At 44.3% G+C, this 20,476-nt stretch overlaps 1 protein-coding gene across 5 annotated transcripts in view; it reads right to left on the reverse strand.

Moving 5' to 3' along the window:
• CCDC88A (coiled-coil domain containing 88A) overlaps positions 1–20,476 on the reverse strand; it is a 2,139,415-nt gene that overhangs the window by 743,479 nt on the left and 1,375,460 nt on the right. For all 5 annotated transcript variants that reach the window (XM_069608255.1, XM_069608254.1, XM_069608253.1 and 2 more), the window contains exon 18: positions 3,348–3,524. In XM_069608255.1, coding sequence (XP_069464356.1) covers positions 3,348–3,524 — 177 coding nt within the window. The remainder of the gene's footprint in view (positions 1–3,347; positions 3,525–20,476) is intronic.

Here is a 20,476-nt window from a genome sequence, read left to right on the forward strand (position 1 = left end):
AGGTAAGGCATGAGTGATAAAGAGAATGGTAGGAGAAATATGAGGTTTGGTTGGCTCGTGAGGGAAATTTGAGCCAGAGTCGCTCGAAACATCGAAGGAAACGACACATAGAGAGAAGTTGAGAGGAGAGCCATGATTGAGAGGGTTTACGAGTAGGACGGAAAGAGGAGAGGGGGTAGAGTAGATCAAGAGTGGAGAAGATAGAAGAGGAAAGAGTGGATAGTGCTTCACTGGCCAAAAGGGAAGAGAAATCAGGGAGTGGGGGAAGAGAGGAAGAGCAAGTATCGAAAAAGAGAGAGGGATTAAAGTCGCGAAGGTCACGTCGAGAAAAGATGGTAGGGGAGCGTATAGGAGAAGATGAATTTAATAAGAGAATAAACCAAATACAATAAAAAAGTCTGTGAAGGCCTGCTCTCCAACCTTGATTTCATCACACCCTCTGTCCTCATCTTACTTGATCTCTCTTCTGCCTTTGACACGGTCAACCATGCCATCCTGCCCAACCATCTCTGTGATAACCTGGTTATCACCTATCAGGCCCTGGCCTGGCTGACTTCTTTCCTCTGCGATCGACCCTCCCAGGTCCAACTTGGGTCCTTCCTCTCCTCTACGTCTATCTCTACCTTTGGTGTTCCCCAGGGGTCTAACTTCTCTCCCTGGCTGTTCAACCAATACATGGCATTTATTGCCCACCGCATTGCCGTTCTCTGCCCAAACTTTCAGTGCTATGCGGATGACACTCAACTCATTTTCAGGCTCCCCTCTACCCCCTCTTCTCCTTCTCTCATCTCTGACTGTCTGTCTACTATCTAGGAGTGCTGTGTCGCCAATGATCTCTGCCGTAATGCCAGTAAGACCGAGATTCTCCTCATCGGCACTCCTGCTCCCTCCTTTCCTGTCACTCTCTGGTCGGCCTCTCTTGGCCCTCTTCCTGCTCCCACCAATGAGGCTAAAAACCTCAGGGTCATCTTCGACTCCACACTCTCCTTCTCTCCTCACATCTCTGATGTCTCCAAGAAGTCACACTACCAGCTGCACCTCCTCAGTGGTATTCTTCCTTTTCTCTCCTTCCCCCAGAAGCTCACTGTCTCTAGAGCTCTGATTCTCTCTAGGCTGGACTACTGCAACAGCCTCTTTCTAAATCTGCCTGTCTCTACTCTCCGCCCTCTGCAACTCATCCAAAACAGGACTGCAAGACTTGTCCTTGGCCTCAAGCCCAGGGATCATATCTCTCCAGGACTGAAATCTCTGCACTGGCTCCCAGTGGCGGTGAGGATTAAGTTCAAAACCCTCTGCATTGTCCACAAGGCCTTCTGCGGTCTGGAGCCTGAATACGTTCAACTCTCTCTTCGAAAATATCTTCGCTCTTGCGTTTCCAACTCCCTCAGGGTCAGTCGCTTCTCCAAGCAACGAGTTGGTGGTAGATCTCGCTCTTCTGCTGGGGCCTCCATCTGGAACAGCCTTCCTGCCTCTCTGAAACTTGAGGAGAAACATCTCCGGATCTGGAAGCACCTCAAGACCTTCCCCTTTGCTTCTACTTTCTCTCCTCCACTCCCCTGCTGGTCCCCTGGCTGAAACTGAAACTGCACTGGTTACCTGGCTAACCTCTTGATCTCGGGCCCAGGTCCCCTCCCCGCCAGTAGCACACTTGCACTGCCCCCCTGGCAACCCTTGCACATGGGGACTATTTCTGTATCCCTACAGCTCCCCACCAGCACTTGACACCTGAGGTCTGCACTTACCCTTGCACTTGCCTTCAGCTGGCTGCACTTTTATTTATTGTCTAATTTATTTTACTGTTTCCTATGTACTGCACTACCCCGTTCACCTTACCCCAACCTCTACCCCCCTGTACTTGTGTGATCTAAATGTCACCTGGCCTAGTAAGATCGTTTGTCTCTGTCTTCCCTCTGTTCCCCCTCCCTTTCCTCGTCGCGCCTTGAAACACTTGTGTATAGGCGCATTATAAATGCCATATCATATCTTAACTTTTCCTCTTTTCATCCTTCCTTCTTTTCCTTTCTCTTTTCCCCTTTCCTCCTTATTCTTTTTCCTATGCTTTTTGTCCCCTCTTCCTTGCCTTCCTCGTCCCTACATCCCCTCTCATATGTAATCATTTGGTTTTCCCTATTCCCTTACCTTGCCTTAAATGCCCTAACTATGTTGCACCCCTGTTCCCCCCCTGAGTGCTCTCTGTTGATCTACCCCCAGATCCACAACATCTGAAAGGTCAGTTCACCATCATGATTTTGTGCAATATTTTTGTTTCAGTTCTTTTTGCAGCTTTCACTTGCTCCTTTGCTCTTTGCTAAGAGCCCGGGCATTCACTTCACTGGAGATGGAGTGTTCAGTCTTTTAAACTTCTTGGACCCAAACATTCTTAGTCTCCCGGGACTATCTCTTCTCTACAAAGGGGTCCCTTGGCTTGCATGGACCTTCTCTTTTTGTGCTTTTCGTCAGTGACCAGTCTGCCCCCTGAGGGCTTGTTTTTCTCTCCTGACCTCTTCACTGTTCTTTGCGCTGCTGGTACTGTCCACATTACTTCCACAGGCTTTGTGCTGGCTTCTCTGACACAGAGTAAACAGGCCGGACCTGAATGTTCGCCCGCACCATCAGCACCCTGCTGCCTCCTTGGGGGGAGGGGGAGGGGGGACTGGGCTCTCTCCTTTCAGGAACCTGTCAAATTTCCTCAGAGTTTTGCAGTTTTTCCTCCACACCAGGGTTTCAAGTGGGGAAAGCATAAGAGCTCTATCCTGTCGCCATATTCTCTGCACTGGCTTCCTCTACATTTTTAAACCCTGCACTCTTAGATATTTTACCAAAAACAGAAATCTAAATGTTTTCAAGTTCACTAGGCCCCCATTTTAGAAAGCACTTTTCATGTCTGCGTATGGACTGATTTAATTCTAACTACTTTGCAAGCTAATGGTTTGAATTGCAGATTTACAATTATTAGCTAAGATAATAGCAGCACTGAATTCCTTGTATACCAGCCTTGGTAAAATTCATAGAACATGTCTCTCTTTTCACCTTTGCCATTACCATGTGATGAAAAGGGTCTCTGCGACTTTAACTTTTGAAGCTAATGCATTTTCCATCACAGCATCTTTTCAGTTATTCCAATAACCACGTAAGGTTTGGTAACAAAGTTGCATGCAAAATAAGATAAAGAGATATAAACGTATTCAATAATGTAAAACGTATCTGCATTCTAGACAACCATTAGTATGGGCTACAAAATGTTCTCAGTAATGCATATGCGTAATTTAGCAGAACATTTGAAACCATGCCAAATTAAACAACATGTGCTTACTTAAAGAAATGAATGCAACATTGCAACTACTTACATTGCGCTCTATTTCAATCAATCTATCCTTCATCTTCAGTAGTTCCCGAGTAGATTCCTGACTTTCTTTTTCCCATTTATTTACAGAAGTATTCCCCTCACCAGATCTTGGGGGGGAACTCTGGAGCATTCTCTCCTCTTCATGCCTTTGCTTGAGAGCTTCATAGTTTTTTTTTACCTAGAAATCATGCAAGTCAAACTTAAAATAATCTCATTGTCACAGTACTATTTCAGAACTGTTCGAGGACATTTATTTGAAAGTATATAGTCACAAATATATTTTTTCATTGTGGTTAAAAGGGTTTTTACCTTCCACACTCCATGATATACAATATCAAATGCATTTGCTAAACAGTCTACATTAAATGTTACAATCATAATTGCTCACAACAAAATATAAAACAAATACTGTTCTTAAAATTTAAGATTCTTAAACTCATTTAATTACACTATTTGTACCCACAAAATTACCTCAATTCATTATGAAATGACACATGTTCTACCATAGCTTCAATATGCAGCCACAATTTTATTACAGCATGTATGAGTGATATTTGGCACCCTCCTAAACATTGAAAACATAAATTATCAGTTTGTATGATACATTGACAATGCACACGTTTCCCCAGAAACTTGTCATGTATATCCGCCAATTCTTTACGTTACGTTAGCAGACAAACTTTCTTTGACTGTACTGATCTACAATAGCCACAGATGCGTTCATCAGCAGATATACCTAACCTTGGAGCTATATATAATAACCAAACTGGGTAATACATTTGAACAAAGCATTAAAACAATATATGACATTTGGGAACATTGTAATAGATAACCCTGAGGCTGAAGCAGAGGGAGGGGATTGGTTATGTACTTTAGCAACACTTTTTTACTGGTGACACCAGTCTCATTATTTCAGTTTTTGTTAAAGTTTTTCCTTCAATACCTCAAATGCCATCTCGCTATTTGTTTAACATATGCTTTATTAACATTTACCCAATATGCCAAGTATTGCATTGTCAGTAAATGTGTGCATTCTCAGATGTAAGGTGCCCCTTCTTATGACCGAGGTGGTAGTCAGCAAGGACAACGCCTGCTTAAAACATACACTGTATTGGTACAGGATTGGTACAGATTGCTGCAATCGTAAAATGGGACTCCATAATTTACCTGCAGATTTATTTATTTATTTATTACGTGCCAAAGCCCACCGGCATCAGGGCATACATCTACACACAGACATTTCAGTGAAAACATGACAGCATATATAGATCAGCTCCAGTCTGAGCTCACTACTCGAATAATAGGGTTTTTAATCGCCTTCTGAAAATCAAGACTTTTTTTCCTTGCGCAGTTCCACAGGCAGTGCGTTCCAAGACTGAGCCGCTTGCACTTAGAAGAATCGACCGCTCCCCCTTGTTCCTTTAACTCTGGGGTTGACAAGGCATGGACTGGCTTGTATTTTAACAAGTTCTGTTTAAGGTACAGGGGTGCTGCCCCATAAAGGCACGTGTGGTATAATGTGATCACCTTAAAATGCACCCTCGTAGCCACTGGAAACCAGTGGAGTTATTTCCTTGCGCTGGTTATATGCTCTCTTCGTGGGATGTTAGTGACAATCCTGTAAAGTTTGTATTTCTATACTAGCTTCTGTTCCATGTGAAATAGTGGGGAAAATACATTGATTATATGCCATGATTGAACCCTTCAAACTACAACCACCTGTTTGCATTGTGAAGCCTCAACTAATTGTACTAGAATGTGTTTGTGTCATTTGAATTCAATGCTTTCAGCATTATCTGCCACTGAACATTAGCAATTAAATATTTATAGATCTTCAGTCAACTCTTATACTTCAATTGAGCTCGTCTTATCAGAACATTACACTCAACATCACTAATTAAACCGCGTTTTCTGTGCTTACACACAATTTAATTGAGAAAATGCTTTTGTTGCGCAATTTTAGCATCATATACCAAATATTGACTTCACATTTTCATTATAACAATCTGTTTCCACATGGTCAAAAATGTGATGTTAAGAGTACGTATTCAATTTATCAAATTTCCAGGAAGTTAGTATATTCAGATCAAAGTTAATTGCTACATGTCTATTAATAGCTAGTATATTAGCCTCATTCCACCTTATCCGATTTCCTGAATATTTTATATCAGTTCTGCCCACCCTTAGCAATTGTGTTTTCATTAGATCTAAATCAAGAGTTGCACACAATACAGCATGACCGCTCTGTTCATTTGGCTTAATCGTAAGATGTTTTACTTTGAGAAAGACTTTACTACTAAAGAAAAAATAATTAAATGTAGCTATCTTATATCTCCTATTTTCCAAGTTAATTACCCGGGCTAGCCACATAGGTCCTTTCATTTAACATACCCAATTATTTTTAGGCCAGGAACAATAGGGATTTTCTGCCTTGTTTATTGCCACAGGGACACTGTAGCCTATCTGTGGGCACTGACATCAAAGTCCTATGTTCTAACAATCATTTAATATCCCTCACTCCACAACATTGTGCATTAGTATCACCGCTTATTATAGACAATGCCATTCCATGAGAACGTCTGCCACCAGTGTCATTATCCCATCAGTTAAAGTTCGACCCGGAGGACCAAAAACATTAATCAGCAACATTGGGATCGGTGAGCTGGCCAACTTTAAAAATATTTGAACTATTGAAACAGAGACAATCCCTCAATGTGTACTTTCATATTTACTGCTTACACCAACCATATGTCCACCCGAAGGGCATCCTAATTTCCCCCTTTCAGCATATCTAGCAATAGTCGTACATCTATCCATGACAAATGAAGTAGTAAGCCAGCTTTATTGAAAATATTCCATGTTCATTTAGCACTTCAAATCCTTTGTTATTGCTGATAATGTGCCTATGACAAAGGGTGGTCAAATGTTCGCAAGTGAATACAATTATCCATGTGGTTAGGGCCTCTGACTGGGCAAAGATTGCAAAACAGTTGGTACTCATGCCCAGTTGGCTTCTTCCCATCTCATCTTATTCACAGTGGTACACATGCTTCTTTTCTTACTCCCTCAACTAACTTTCCTCAATCCCACACCCCTCGTATTCATGGTAGGGGGGGTGGTACTGGCCTTCTCTTTCACTTTTCTTGGCCCCTTTCTTCACCAATTTAATACCATCTTTTTCCCCGTTTGACTATCATTTTTCTCAATTCCCCCAGCCTTGCTCAAATGCTTTTCTTATTCTCTACCACACTCCTGGCACTCTTTCATCCTATGTGGCTGATCTTGATTCTCTTTTATCAACCCTTCTCTCTCTTTCCTCTCCTTTTATACTTCTTGGGACCTTAATCTTCATCTTTCTTGTACTCATGCATCCTTGTCCTTGATTCCTCTTCTTACCTCGTTTCATCCAACTCAGCTTTTTACTCCTCATTCCTATATTTCGGGCTCTTCACTTGAATTAATGTTTACCTCCTTTCCATCAGACACTGTTGTTGCCACTCAGCCTACCTACCCATCTGAGCATTTTTTGCTCTCATTCAATCCTCTTTTGCTTGACACTTGTTCAAATTCTCCTTCTATATCTCTCTTATGTGGTGATCTTCGTTCCTTTAACTCAACTAGTTTTTCCTCTTCCCTTTCCTATAAGCTCTCTTCTCGATCAATTTTCTTCTTTCCCAGCTCATTCTGCTTCTACTCACCTTAATTCAGCTTTATTTTCAACGTTTGATCTTCTACATCAATCCTGACCGTTCTCTCCTTCTAAAAGATATTCTCAACCCTGGCTTTCCTCTGCTCTTCGTTCCCTTTGCTCAGCCTTGCATAAGGCTGAACGTCAGTGGAAAAATATCTCGTACTCCAGCTGACCTTCATACTTTATCTTTACTCCATTCTTCCTTTCATTCATCTCTTTTGACTGCAAAGAAACAATACTTTTCTTCTCTTACTCTTTCTCTCTCTTTCTCATCCTCAACGTCTCTTTCAGCTATTAAGTTCTATTCTCTCTCCTCGTCCCCCGTTCCTTCTCTTTCCTCTCTTCTTTTGGCTAATGATTTTGCAGATTTCTTTACTTGAAAAGTGACTTACCTTCGGGGTTCTTTCCACTCTCCAGATTCTAGTCCTTCTGCTACTTATTCCTCCTCTAATATTTCTCTGTCACTCTCTAAATTTATCCTTCTATCTGATTCTGACACCTCCTCATTCTTGGTCAGGGCTCATCCTACTGCATCCCTACTGGATCCTGTTTCTTCTTCCTTGATTTCTTCTGCTACTTTTCTATCTTCATTCAAGCATGCAGCTATTATACCTATTCTTAAAAAACCCACACTTGATTCTTCTCTTCCAATCTAAACTTCTCAAACATGTGGTATATGCTCAAGTCTCTTCTCTTTTTTTCAACAAATCTTTTTATTTGATTTTGACAGTAAAACAAGCATCTCATGAGCATAAGTTTGATTATCGCAAGATAAATATAGAGATGAAACACAACAAATCATGTACATAACCAAGTGGGGATAGAGGGGACAGTGGGAGCAAGGGGGACAGAACAGGGCCGGGGCTGCTCAGTCTCTTCTCTTTTACATCTACATTCTCTACTTACCCTGTTACAATCTGGCTTGCGTCCTGCCCACTCCACTGAATCTGCTCTGTTACATGTCTTTACTTTCTGGTAGGCATAAATAATTGTCCTTGATACATATTTTGCTTGACCTATCTGCTGTTTTTGACACTGTTGATCACACTATCATACTCTCTTCTCCATCTACACTGGGTTTATCTGGTTCTGTGTTTAAATGGTTTAAATCTTATCTCTGGCTAGTCTTCTTCCTATACACTTCTGTATGGGGCAACACAGGGTTCTGTTCTAGGCCCTCTCCTTTTTTCTCTATTAACTATTCTGTTGTCTGATCTCATCTCTTCGTTTGGTCTGTCCTGCCACTTCTATGCTGATGATTCTCAAATCTTCTTCTATTTTTCAACATTCTCTTCCTCTTTACATGATACTGTTTCTTCCTGCCTACTTGCTTTTAAGTCCCAGATGGCTTCTCGATTTCTGCATTGGAACCCCTCCAAAATGAGGTACTATTTTTCCCTCCTTCCTCTCCTTCTCCTGTTTCTCCTCCACCTGGTCTTCTTTTTCCTCCCTCTCTTCTGTCTTTTTCATCCTCTGCTCGTAATCTAGGTGTTCCCTTCAACTATTCTGTCTCTTTCTCCTCGCATATTTCTAACACTGCTCGTGTTGCTCATTTTCAGCTCTCTAATCGTCGGCATGCTCAGCCATTCCTTTAGTTTCAGGCTTCTAAATTGCAAAAAGATTTTCCTGGTCTTCTCTCGTCTTTATTGTTTCGTTCTCTTTGTTAGTCTTCCTATGTCTCACCTCGGTTTTCAATTCCGCAATTCGTCTCTGGTTTCTATTACCCATTATGTCATCTGTGACTCTGTCTGTATGCTCTGCCTCTATGCTGTTTTTTTATCTCTATCATACATTTAATTTTCTTTGTTTTGTCTATAAAGCTTTACATGGCCTGGCTCCTTCATATCTTTGCTCTCTTGTATCTTTTTATTCGCCATCATGTTCTCTCCGTTCTGAATCCGTTTTTCTTCTCTCTGTTCCAAAGCTGCCTTGTGCCTCTTCCTGTTTCCGTTCTTTTCCATTTCTTTGCCGAAGTACTGGAATACCCTATAACTCTCTATTTGGGACTCCTCTACTTATAATATTTTATGTTCTAAACTCAAAGCCCATCTTCTTCTCTCTTTATCTTCTGCACAGTTGACTGCAAAATTGTATCATTATGTTTCTTATTGTACCGTTTGTTACTATATCTTTTGGAAAACGCTTTGGCAAAAGCGGTCAATAAAATTAAAAAAAGTTTACCTTTAGGATTTCTTATAATCTTAGTGTGAGTATGCAACAGCGTCTAACATTGTAGGTACCCATATGTCATTTCTGAAGTCACAACCCATCGTCTAATAACTAGGCACATAGGTCATAATCAAGTTATCCATGTGGCTAGATTGCCAATGAATTCTATTAACATTATATCTTTCAACAGTCAATAATTTAATGTAGCCAATATCCTATGTATTACAACTCTCAAAGAGGGTATCACTGATAATACAGATAATACAACTGCACAAATAATAGTTAAACTATCATTAGTTGAAAACTATTCCTGTATTATTAAAGTAATAGAAATCTTTCAGCATAGCGTTCTCTTTACTATGACTGTTCATTCTATATGACTGAACCCCTTCTTCTTTTTTATTTATTCCTGTTTCCAGGTGTGATGGCAGTTCAATAACATCTACAAGTGAATCTTCTTCAATCTGAGTATCTGTGCTTCTCATTCTGAACATAACATTACCTTTTTTAGTCTGAGCAGGAGTCTCAAATACGGAATTCATTTGCTCCAAGATATTTCAGTGCTTCATAACCCAACTGTCCACATTTCAACAAACTCCTTTCTTTACTTTTTGGCATATCTGCATTTGGTGACCAGATGCAAATAGCAGCTCCTGAGTATCAAGCATCACCCATTTGGCAGGCGCAACCTCTGGGAAACTAGGAGCTAGTACATAGTGAGAAGCTAATCTTACTCGTGAGCAAGATGCAAAGTCTTTGTCTATTGCATATTATTCAACATGCTTCAAGTGTCCCTTAAGTATGTCTTTTATTCTCTTTAATACACATTCCCAAACCAAACTAAACAATTAATATCACATAGCTATGTTTGTATGGCACCACTTTCCTTGGGAGTCAAAGGTAGCGCCTGGTAGCTGTTGGTTCCAAGCTAACCAGGCTCCTTTTGGCCATGACCTGGAGCTAAATAGCTTCCAGCTCCTGGCAATTCCAAACCCTGTAATATGTGATTTTCAGATCCCTCTATGCGACAACTCTTCTCCTTTCAATTCCTTGTACCTTTTTTTTTAACCTTTGCCAACTTGTTCTGCCTTCTACCGAGGCCCCTCTTTGTTTAGTTGTAATTTGAACCACAACTTCTTCCGCTATGTTATTCTTGGAATGGGACTGAGGTTCCATCCTCAATGGGGGTAGTGTAATTAAGACCGTTCTATATTAGATGGGAACATTTGTTACATTTGCTATATTATACTTCAGAGCCAATACCTGTTGGTCATTATTCACGAGAGACTGAATTATCGTTTCGCCCAAGCTGACTTTCAAGTTTTTCCAAAAGCAGGAACTGTACTTTCTGTTCGGAAAACATTCATGACATTATTTCTCAAGTACCCCTTAAAGTTAAATGAAGAAGGGGAAGAAGGGGTAAAAGTAAAATGACTATTCTCATTGTATGAAAACAGAATAAAGTCAAGGTAAGCAATCAAGTTATTAGCTAAAACTGCTTAGCATTCCTTCTGTCTTTCTGTTCATTTTCACATCCTGGATCATACAATTCAGATATACTCTTGTTCTGGCCCATACCATCAGCTTCCTTTTAAGTCCCTCTGGCCTTCCTTTGTTTACATTTTTATTTATTTACTCTTGGCAGGTACAACGAGAAACACGATGCAGCGGAGATAGTTCAATAGCAAGAAAACACATTAGAGCATACAGATACACAACTTGTCAGTGATATAAATAGCATTTAGGTATTGGGTGTTTTTCGATTCAGAATCACAGTAGCTGCATAAGGGAGCAGTAGGGATTGAGGGGTGGTTTGGCGAGTCAGCAAGCTGGTTAGTTTGAGGTGTGGCTGGCTAAGTATGAGCAAAACTATGCCCATGTGTCCTTGGGTCTAGATGTGTTCGGGAGGGTATCAATGTAATCCTCTTCGCTATTCTGAACCCATATAAGGGTGACTAGCCATGTCTTGGATGATGGAGGGTTCTTGTCTTTCCACTTGAGCAGTATGCACCTTCTGGTGATCATGCACCCCATACTTACAAAAGGTCTAAGGCGTTTGGATGGAAGTGAGGACCAACCTCCAAACAATGCGCCCAAAGGGGATCGATCGAGCTTAACCCCCACTATATCCGACAATGTCTTCAAGACTGATTCCCAAAAATGGGCTAGGGAGGAGCAGGTCCAGAACATGTGGATGTGATCGGCCCCACGCGTATTGAATCTGGGGCAGAGTTGTTCCCCAGACTTAAGCATTTTACCCAGTTTCCTGGGAGTGTAGTGAAGTTTATTTTACAAGTTAAATTGCATGACCCTAAACCTAGAGTTCAGGGATGCATTTCGTCTATGTTCGCACATGTTTTCCAATGGGTATCAGACAGCTACATATTTAAACTAGCTGCCAATTTCAACCTGATTGCTGGTATGTTTGCAGATGTTATATTCAATATCATCCTATAAAGTATGGAAAGGCAGCCACAACAGTTAGTGGAGTGTGCGATGTATGTCAGTTCAGCATTTTCGGGGGGTTCTTTGGGATAATCTGGCTACCATGCAGTGACAGCGACACGGATTCTGTAATGCTGCATTTGCTCTATCGCCGAGTCCCTGTGGCCTTGTCATGGTTCCATGTAATAAGGTCCCTGCAAAAATGTCTCCTGACAAAAATTTCACCGTTTTCAGCTGAGACATTATTACATTGAACATGCAGGGGACAACACTTTTTTTTATTTTTACAAGTGTCGCTATATATAATGTCGCCAATGGCTTTTCCCGGCGACATTATGTATGGGGACATTATTACCCGATACCCTTGTTCGTCTGGTTTGTGGGGTAATGAATGAGCTGTTTGGGTACAGGTCAGCCAATGATCGGTAACCCAGGCCCTCCCAGCGTGAGCTCAGTGTCTTGTCCCATGTGGGCCCCAACCCAGGGAATTTTCATAGTGGGAGGCATTTATAATACGGGTGGTTGGCCCCAGTTTTTGTGAAAATTGTGCGCCACGCTGTCAAAGTTGTCTTAACCGGGTCGCAGGGACAGAAGTCAGGTTATTTCTCCTCAAGGACCACTGTCCGGAGGTCAGTCCTCCCTGATGCTAGGCCTTCCAGCTTCACGTTAGGCAGGGAGGGGTCCCCACCGTACCAGTAGGATGCAAATTGGGCTTGGGCAGCTAGCCAGTATAATTCAAAATGTGGGGCTGTCAGTCCTCCTGCAGAATATGGATGAGTCAAGTCAAACCACTTTTTACAGACCGCTCCAGCATTCCATAAGAATTGAGCGAGTGTCCCATGAAGTTTCGTGAAGTATGGTTTGCCGGGGGACATTACTGAATGTGTAGAGCAACTTGGGAAGCAGGATCCTTTTAATTAGAGCGAGCCTACCCGCCAGTGATATTGACAACAACCTCCACCTGGTGATCTTATCTCTGATATACTCTTCGAGGGCCAAGTAGTTGTCTCGGAGGACGGAGGCGCCCTCTCGGGCCACCATCACCCGTGGGTACCTGATGCCATTCGGAGGCCAATGAAGGGGGAAGTCCCTTCAAGGTTGTTTTGTACAGGACGTCAGGGGAAATATCTTGGATTTGGTGTAATTTATAACAAATCCTGAGTGTTCGCCAAAGAGAGGGATATCCCGGATAACACGGTTGAGATTAGTTTGTGGGTTGCAGATATAGAGCAGGACATCGTCTGTATAACGAGATTATTTCAGGGGGATCTCGGAGACGTAGACCTCGACAGCGGTGATGAAAATGGATGAAGTCTGCTATTGGCACAATAGCCACTGCAAACAGGATAGGGGACAGGGGGCACCCCTGCCGGGTACCTCTGCCCAGTTCGAATTGATTGGAGAACCTGGAATTGACGAGGACTCCCGCCAAGGGGCTAGAGTATAGCAAATTAAAGCATCTAAGCATCACACCCTGTTAGGGAGAATTCTCTTTTTAGGCTGAATTTCCTAACCTAGTGAGTCCCCCAGCAGCTTTGCTGGATTTTTGGGGTTTATTTTTTTCTCCTGCCAAGAGTGAGACTCTTTTACCCTCACTCTTGAGCATGATTTGAGTGTGTTTCATTGACTCTAGATGTGTTTAATGGGCTATGGGGTCTTTTACTCCATAGGGCTTCATGTGTTTTTGTGTTGTGTGTTACACAGCACCCTCAGTGCAGTAACACAGGGGTGTCATAGTGACCCCCAAGTATAGGCTCCATACCCTGGGGCTGACTACTGTCTCCCAGGGCATGTAAAGTCACCATTGACTTTACTAGTCTCAAATTCTGAACAGAACCAGTACAAACCATCATACTGTGGACGTACTGGCCAGGGCAATTCGATTGCCCCGGGGTCTGTTAGTCGAGGGGGCACGTCTCCGTCCCCCCTGATCGAGTTTTGGCTGGTGGCAGTGGATACTACTTTTTATATTCGACCGCAAATATTTTCCTATGGGATTTTCCATTGTTCGAGGCTATCACCTTTAATTATTTAATTCCTATAGCCTCGAACATACCACCGGTTTATTTATTTAATATTAATTCTCCGGTTGGTATTTTTTGCCAGAACTCGGTTCTATAATGGCATTTGTGTTCGCTTCTGTGACTCCAACCCCAGTTGAGCCCTTTGTTCCACTTTTTGGCGGGCTTCTGCACAGAAGCCTCCAAAAGTGGTGCCACTCTGTCTGGGTACCACAGGGGGTGTGGGAGGGGGTTTAGGCACCCTGGACTGAGTTACCATGGTAACTCAAGTCGCACTCTTGTGTGATTGGCCCAAGTGGTGAGCCGCCCGGCTCACCACTTAGCATGTTTGATCGACAGCTAGGCTGAGTGATTGGGGGTATGCTGCATAAAAGCAGGGCTTTGGGAACTGGAACTTTAGAAGTCGCCACAGGACCTAAGAATCCGACGAGGGAGAAGCTGAGCCGACCAGCTACGACGACACCACCAGTGGAGCCCTGCTGAACCGTCTCACCACTTTTCCCAACAACAGAGGAGATCTCCAGCCCTGAGAGTCTTCTTCCTTCGACTGGTGGGGATAACCAGTCTGCTTCCTTTTTCGCTTCCTGGAGCATCTCGTGGCTGCCTTGCCTGTGCCAAGCACCCCGGCAACCGGGATACCACGTTTTACCACTACGCGAATCAAAGGGTAGTTACTTTTACCCGGAAAACTCTGCGGCTGGTTTCTTCCCTGGCAGTGCAACAACCTTCAGCTTTCCTTCACGTCGAGATCTTCTCTACTTCCGGACGACACTACAACTTGCACCCGCTGCCAGGAACAACTGCCCCGCTTTCCACATAAGGTACCGTGTTCCGCCTGGCTTCCCTTGCAACCGACTGTACGGGGTAGATTTAGCCCCTGGCTTTCGAACCTGGGTTAGCCTGGGACACCCTGGCTAAACTTTTCCGAGCCTAACTAAAACCTTTCTGAACTCCCTGCAAGACTTTTTAAGCCTGTTGTCATTGTGTGATCTTGGGTGCATTTGTGCTCTGCTCTCTCCAAGAGTGGACCCGGCCTATGGACTTTGGCTCACAAGTAACTTTTGACTTTCCTGCCTTGCTTAAGAGTTCCTAAGTATTAGTGTGGTGTATTTTCCTACATTCTGCCTTTTCCCCTCCCTTTTTCGTTAACTTATTGGAGTGCCATCTATAGTTGCGCTCACCTCTGTCTGGAAATAAGTGGTGTTAACTAAGACTTGTCTGATAAGGAATAAGGGATGTATATATATAATAATAGTAACTGTGTTGATAGTGATTTACAATAATAGTGCTGGGGTGTTTCAATCAGTGTGTTTTTAAATAAATAATTATATACTTTGATACCAAAGCTCTGGTCAGTGTTTGCTTGTGCGATTGTGTCTGAGTGCCTATTGTGTATACTTTGCATACTGCCTAACTCTTCTTGAGGGAAGTCTGACTGCTCAGCCACAGCTACCAGGTAAATCTGGGTGGTACAGACTGCTACGAAGTGGGTTTACTGCTAACACCTGTAGTCCTAAATCTTTTGCAGTGTTCCCAAAGGGAACTGCACAGGTTTCTGCCTAACAAAGCACCAGGCCCATTTTCTCCAGTACAAGATACAGATATTTCCATGATAACATGTAAAATGCTTTCTGGGCATCAATTGTTACCGCCACAGCTTCCACGTCAGAGTTCAGCCTGGCCATTACATTAAATAGCTGACGGATATTGAGAGATGTCGCTCTACCCGGGACAAACACTGCCTGGTCTTGATGGATAATGTGGGGTAGCAGCGATTTGCTAGGACTTTGGCAAAAATGTTGGTGTCCACAGTCATGCGTGAAAGAGGTTGGTAAGACCCGCATTCATTGCTAGGTTTGCCAGTCTTGAGTAGTATGGTTATGGTGGCCTCGCGCATGGATTCGGGCAGTAGGGAGTTAATCAGCGACTCTTCCTAGATCTCAATGAGATATGGGGACAAAAGGGCCCCATATTCCCGGAAGAACTCGGCTGTTAGGCCATCAGAGCCGGGTGCTTTCCCTACAGGGAGGTCCCTGATAGTGGCTAATTATTTGTCCACAGTGATCGGGCTATTGAGGCTTTCAGTGGCTTGTGGACTCAATCTTGACAGCATGACTCCCTCTAGCCAGGCAGCGGGATTGAATCACGGGTCAGCCTTGTATAGGGCCCCATAAAAGTTCTGGAACACTTCCAGAACATCACATACCTCCCATATGAGCTCCCCTTGAGTTCTCCCGCGTCTGGCCCTTACCACCCTTGCCAGTGTTCTACCAGGACTTTCCCCTTCCCCATACTTTCTAGCGGCTACCGGCCTAGCAAGAAGAACAAGTTACTTCTTACCTTGTAAAGTTCTTTCGATGGGATGTTCCTCCGACGTATTCCTTATCTTTGATAGATCATCTCCCAGCTTGCTGGCCTCATAATTTTCTTTTCAGTAGAGGGCGCTGAGCATTGTCCCTCGAGCCGATGTCCCTCGACAGCCTCTGTATCGGCGCCGACATCACCACGTGTATAAATAGACTCACACAGCGTCTGTTGCTCAGTTCCGTTTTGACGTTAACAGTTGTTTTACATTAATTGGTTATTGACCTTGAAGGAGCGTAAGCTGCAACCACAAGGGAAGTATTACTGCGGGGATGGATGGGAGGGGCGATAAGGAATACGTCGAAGGAACATCCCATCAAAAGAACGTTACAAGGTAAGAAGTAACTTGTTCTTCGAAGGGATTGTGTCCTCCGACGTATTCCTTATCTTTGATAGACTCCCACAGCAGTGGTGTGTAATTGGAGGTGGGAGTAAAACGCCATGTTTCCTTTTAGGAATGAACCGAATGTAATACGGCTTTGCCAAACCTAATCTCTTGACTAGAGGAGGAATCCAGGTTGTAAAATCTTGTGAAGGTATGTGCGGACGACCATGTGGCAGCCGCACATATGTCTCGATCCGGAACCCCTCTTTGGAGGGCCGAGGAGGCTGCAATACCCCTTATTGAATGAGCCCTAAGATTTTGAGGAGGCTCTTTCCCTGCCAGTTTGTAACATTCCAGGTTGGCCAAAATAATCCATCTGGAAATGGTTTGTTTTGTTATCGGTAGTCCCAACTTGTGCTCTGAGTAACCCACAAACAGTTGGTCTGCTTGCCTAATCCTAGCAAGTCTGCTGATGTAAAAGCTTAAAGCCCGCCTTAGGTCCAGCCTATGTAGCCTTTCTTCCTCTTTCCCCGGATGGGGAGGCGGATAGAATGAAAGTAAAGTAATTTTCTGAGTGATGTGGAATTCAGAAACCACCTTTGGGAGGAAATTAGGCTTCACCTGTAGGACAACCTTGTCTTTATGAAAAATTGTAATTCGCTCACCCTTCTAGCAGATGTTAAAGCCACTAATAAGACAGTTTTAAGGGTGAGAAATCTTAGCGAACAAGAGTGGAGTGGTTCGAAAGGAGTACCCATCAGGAAATTTAAGACTAAATTTAAGTCCCATAAAGGAACCTGGAAAGGTCTTGGAGGGTAGACATTAGTTAATCCCTTTTGAAATTGTATTACTAAGGGTAATTTTAAATACGAAGGCTCCTCCGCAGTGTGCTTGAAGATCAATAGCGCTGCGAGATAGCCCTTGATAGTGCCAACTTGAAGGCCTGAATTTGCCAAGTAGAGTAGAAAGGATAACACCGTTGGTGTACCACATAAAAAGGGGTCGATATTCTCTTCTCTACACCAGCTGCAAAATTTGTTCCAACGGCAGCGGTATAAAGACTTTGTTGCTGGCCTTCTGGCCGAAAGCAACACTTCCATGACGTCATCAGGGAGGTCCCAATCCTTGTATCTCAACCTTTCAGAAGCCAGGCGTGAAGGTTGAGGGTTCTGATGTCTGGATGGAGAACCTGACCTCCCTTCTGTGGGGGAAGATTCTCCTTGAGTGGAAGACGAATTGGAGGGCAGATGGACATGTCCATAAGGTCCGGGTACCACGTTCTCCTGGCCCAGTCTGGGGCAATTAGGATCATGGTTCTCCGGAATCTTCTCAACCTCCTGATCATTTGAGGAACGACAGGGACTGGTGGAAACGCGTACAGGAGTGGAAACTCCCAGTCCACTACGAACGCGTCTCCTAGAGCTCCTCTCAGGGGAAATTCCATTGAACAAAACAGATCACACTTTCTGTTGGTTCTGGTGGCAAACAGATCCACTTGAGGGGTTCCCCAAAGGGTGAAGATCTCCTGAAGGACTTCCTGAGCTAGTTACCACTTGTGGGAGACTGTGCCCTGCCTGCTCAGAGCGTCCGCTGTCAAGTTCTTCTCTCTGCCTAGGTGAACTGCCGATAGAGAGATTCCTTCTTGAATTGCCCAAAACCAGAGCTGCATTGCCTCTCTGCAGAGTGGCAGTGATCCTACGCCTCCTCTTTGTTGAGGTAATGCATGGCCACTGTGTTGTCTGTCATTATCAGGACATTTTTCCCCTGTACAGATGGCAGAAAAGCTTTCAGCGCTAGTCTGATTGCTCTCAGCTCTAACAGGTTGATATGTAGCCTGGACTCCGATGGAGACCAACGACCGCTGATGGTCAAGTCGTTGGTATGGGCTCCCCACCCCGTGAGTGAGGCATCTGTAACTACTGTTATCTCCGGCCATGGTTGCCAAGACAGTTCCCCCTTCAAGATGTTTTTCTGGCAGGCCCACCACTGAAGGTCTCGAGCCACCTTGTCCGGAATCTGAAGGAGGTCCGTTATTCTCCCTGAGAATTGCGAACACTGAGTTCTCAGTGCCCACTGAAGAGATCTCATTCTCAGGCGAGCCTCTGACACAAGGAAGACGCAGGATGCCATGAGGCCTAGCAACCTCAAAAAGTCGAAGGCTGGGAGATGTTGGGAATTTTGAAACTTGGTGACCATCTGCAGAATATCTTGAGCCCTCACCTCTGGTGGCGAGGCTTTTCCCAGGGAAGTGCCCAGGACCGCTCCAATGAACTGGAGTCTCTGTGATGGTATCATCTGTGACTTCTTTAAATTGAGGGAGAAGCCCAGTTTGTGAAGGAAGTGGCAGACATAATCTAGCTGGATCTGAGCTTGTTCCGAAGATACAGCTCTGATCAGCCAATTGTCCAGGTAGGGATAGACGTGGATCCCTTCCCTCCTTAGACTTGCAGCACTACCGACATTAGCTTGGTGAAGACCGTCGGGGCGGAGGTCAGCCCAAATGGCAGAACTCGAAATTGATAATGAGAGCCGCCAACTGCGAACCTCAGGTATTTCCTGTGTTTGAGATGGAGTGGCACATTGAAATAAGCATCCTGGAGGTCCAGAGATACCAGCCAGTCCTGGAGCTGGAGGGCCTGAAGGATCTGAGAGAGAGTTACCATCTTGAACTTGTCCTTCCTGAGGAACTTGTTCAATTCTTGTAAATCCAAGATAGGTCTCAGTCCTCCGTATTTCTTTGGTATGAGAAAGTAGGGGGAGTACCAGCCCTTGTTCCTCTCCGCTACAGGTACCGGTTCTATGGCACCTTTCTCTAGCAGGTCTACAATTTCCTGCAAGAGGAGCGGATCTGGAACTTTCAGAGAGCTGTTCCCCGGTGGATGACTCTGAGGGATGCGTAGAAAAGGCAGGCAGTAACGTTGGGCAATGTCTCCAATGCCCAAGCATCTGACGTAATAGCCTGCCATTCCGTCAGATGTTGAGTTAACCTGCCCCCTACTGGTGTTTTGTGAAGAGAGTCCTCAGAGCGGTTTGGAGGCGGCTGATGCAGATGCCGAGGGTAAAGAGGCACCTGCTGCTGCTGCGGATTTTGTGTTTTTACCCTGTCCACCTCGGGTGAATTTCTTCTGACCCCTTTGAACTGGCTGTCTTCTGCCCTTTCCGAATGTGGAATAGAAGCGAAAGGACTTACCTCCCCAAGAGGTTCCTGAGGGACGATATGGTGTCTGACTGATTGCAGCTCCTAGGGATTTTGCTGCTGCATTTAATGTTTGTAGTTTTTCTAAACTGTCATCCGCCTTCTTACCAAACAAAGAAGAGCCGTCCAAGGGCATATTCAAGAGTCTGCTTTGCACATCTGGAGCAAAACCAGACTTTCGCAACCAAGCAAATCTCCTGGTTGTTGTACTTGCCGCCATGGCCCTGCTGATGCTGTCAGCAGAATCGATGCTACATGAGAAGCTCCCCCATCCATTTGGGGTGGGGGGGAGAGGGCGACCAGAAAATGAGGGACAGGCCCCCCAATGGATGGGGCAGTAGGTTTAGGGCAGCCTGGGAGCAGATTGGCACACTAATGTGCCCATCTGGCCCATGGCAAAGAGGCAAACAAAACAAAGAAAAGTCTTGTTTTTTTCTGTTGGTGTTCTGTGGGTTTTTGGGGACGCACTAGCCACCAGGAATTATGATGAATGGAAGGGGGCTGGCTGATTTCCAAGGAAAGCAAGTGCAGTGCTGGGTGTGGATCACTGGATCTGCGCCTACCAATGGCACAGCACATTGGTGTGGTGCTTATTTCCTGTGCACAGTTTTCGGACAGGGGAAGTGAGCACCATAGTAAGTAGGCATTGGGCGTTTTCAAGGAATGAATGTTGCGAGTACCCCCACTGTGCTCAGTAGCGGAAGTTGATGATGGGAGCATGGCAGTGTGGGTTGCTTTTTGCTGGGCCGACACCAATGATATATGTGTTTTTATTTCCGTTTACAGGTCTTATACAGTTCAAGCTTCTCCTTTGTTATGTAAGTATGGAATTTGCATTTTTTAAACATTGTATATTACGCTGGGGCGGATTGTTAGTGGGGTGGGTGGAAACTGGGGCTGGAGTTTTGGTGGTGTGAGT

Source organism: Ambystoma mexicanum, chromosome 4q (assembly GCF_040938575.1).
Source record: "Ambystoma mexicanum isolate Mex_15411 chromosome 4q, UKY_AmexF1_1, whole genome shotgun sequence".
Classification (NCBI taxonomy): domain Eukaryota; kingdom Metazoa; phylum Chordata; class Amphibia; order Caudata; family Ambystomatidae; genus Ambystoma; species Ambystoma mexicanum.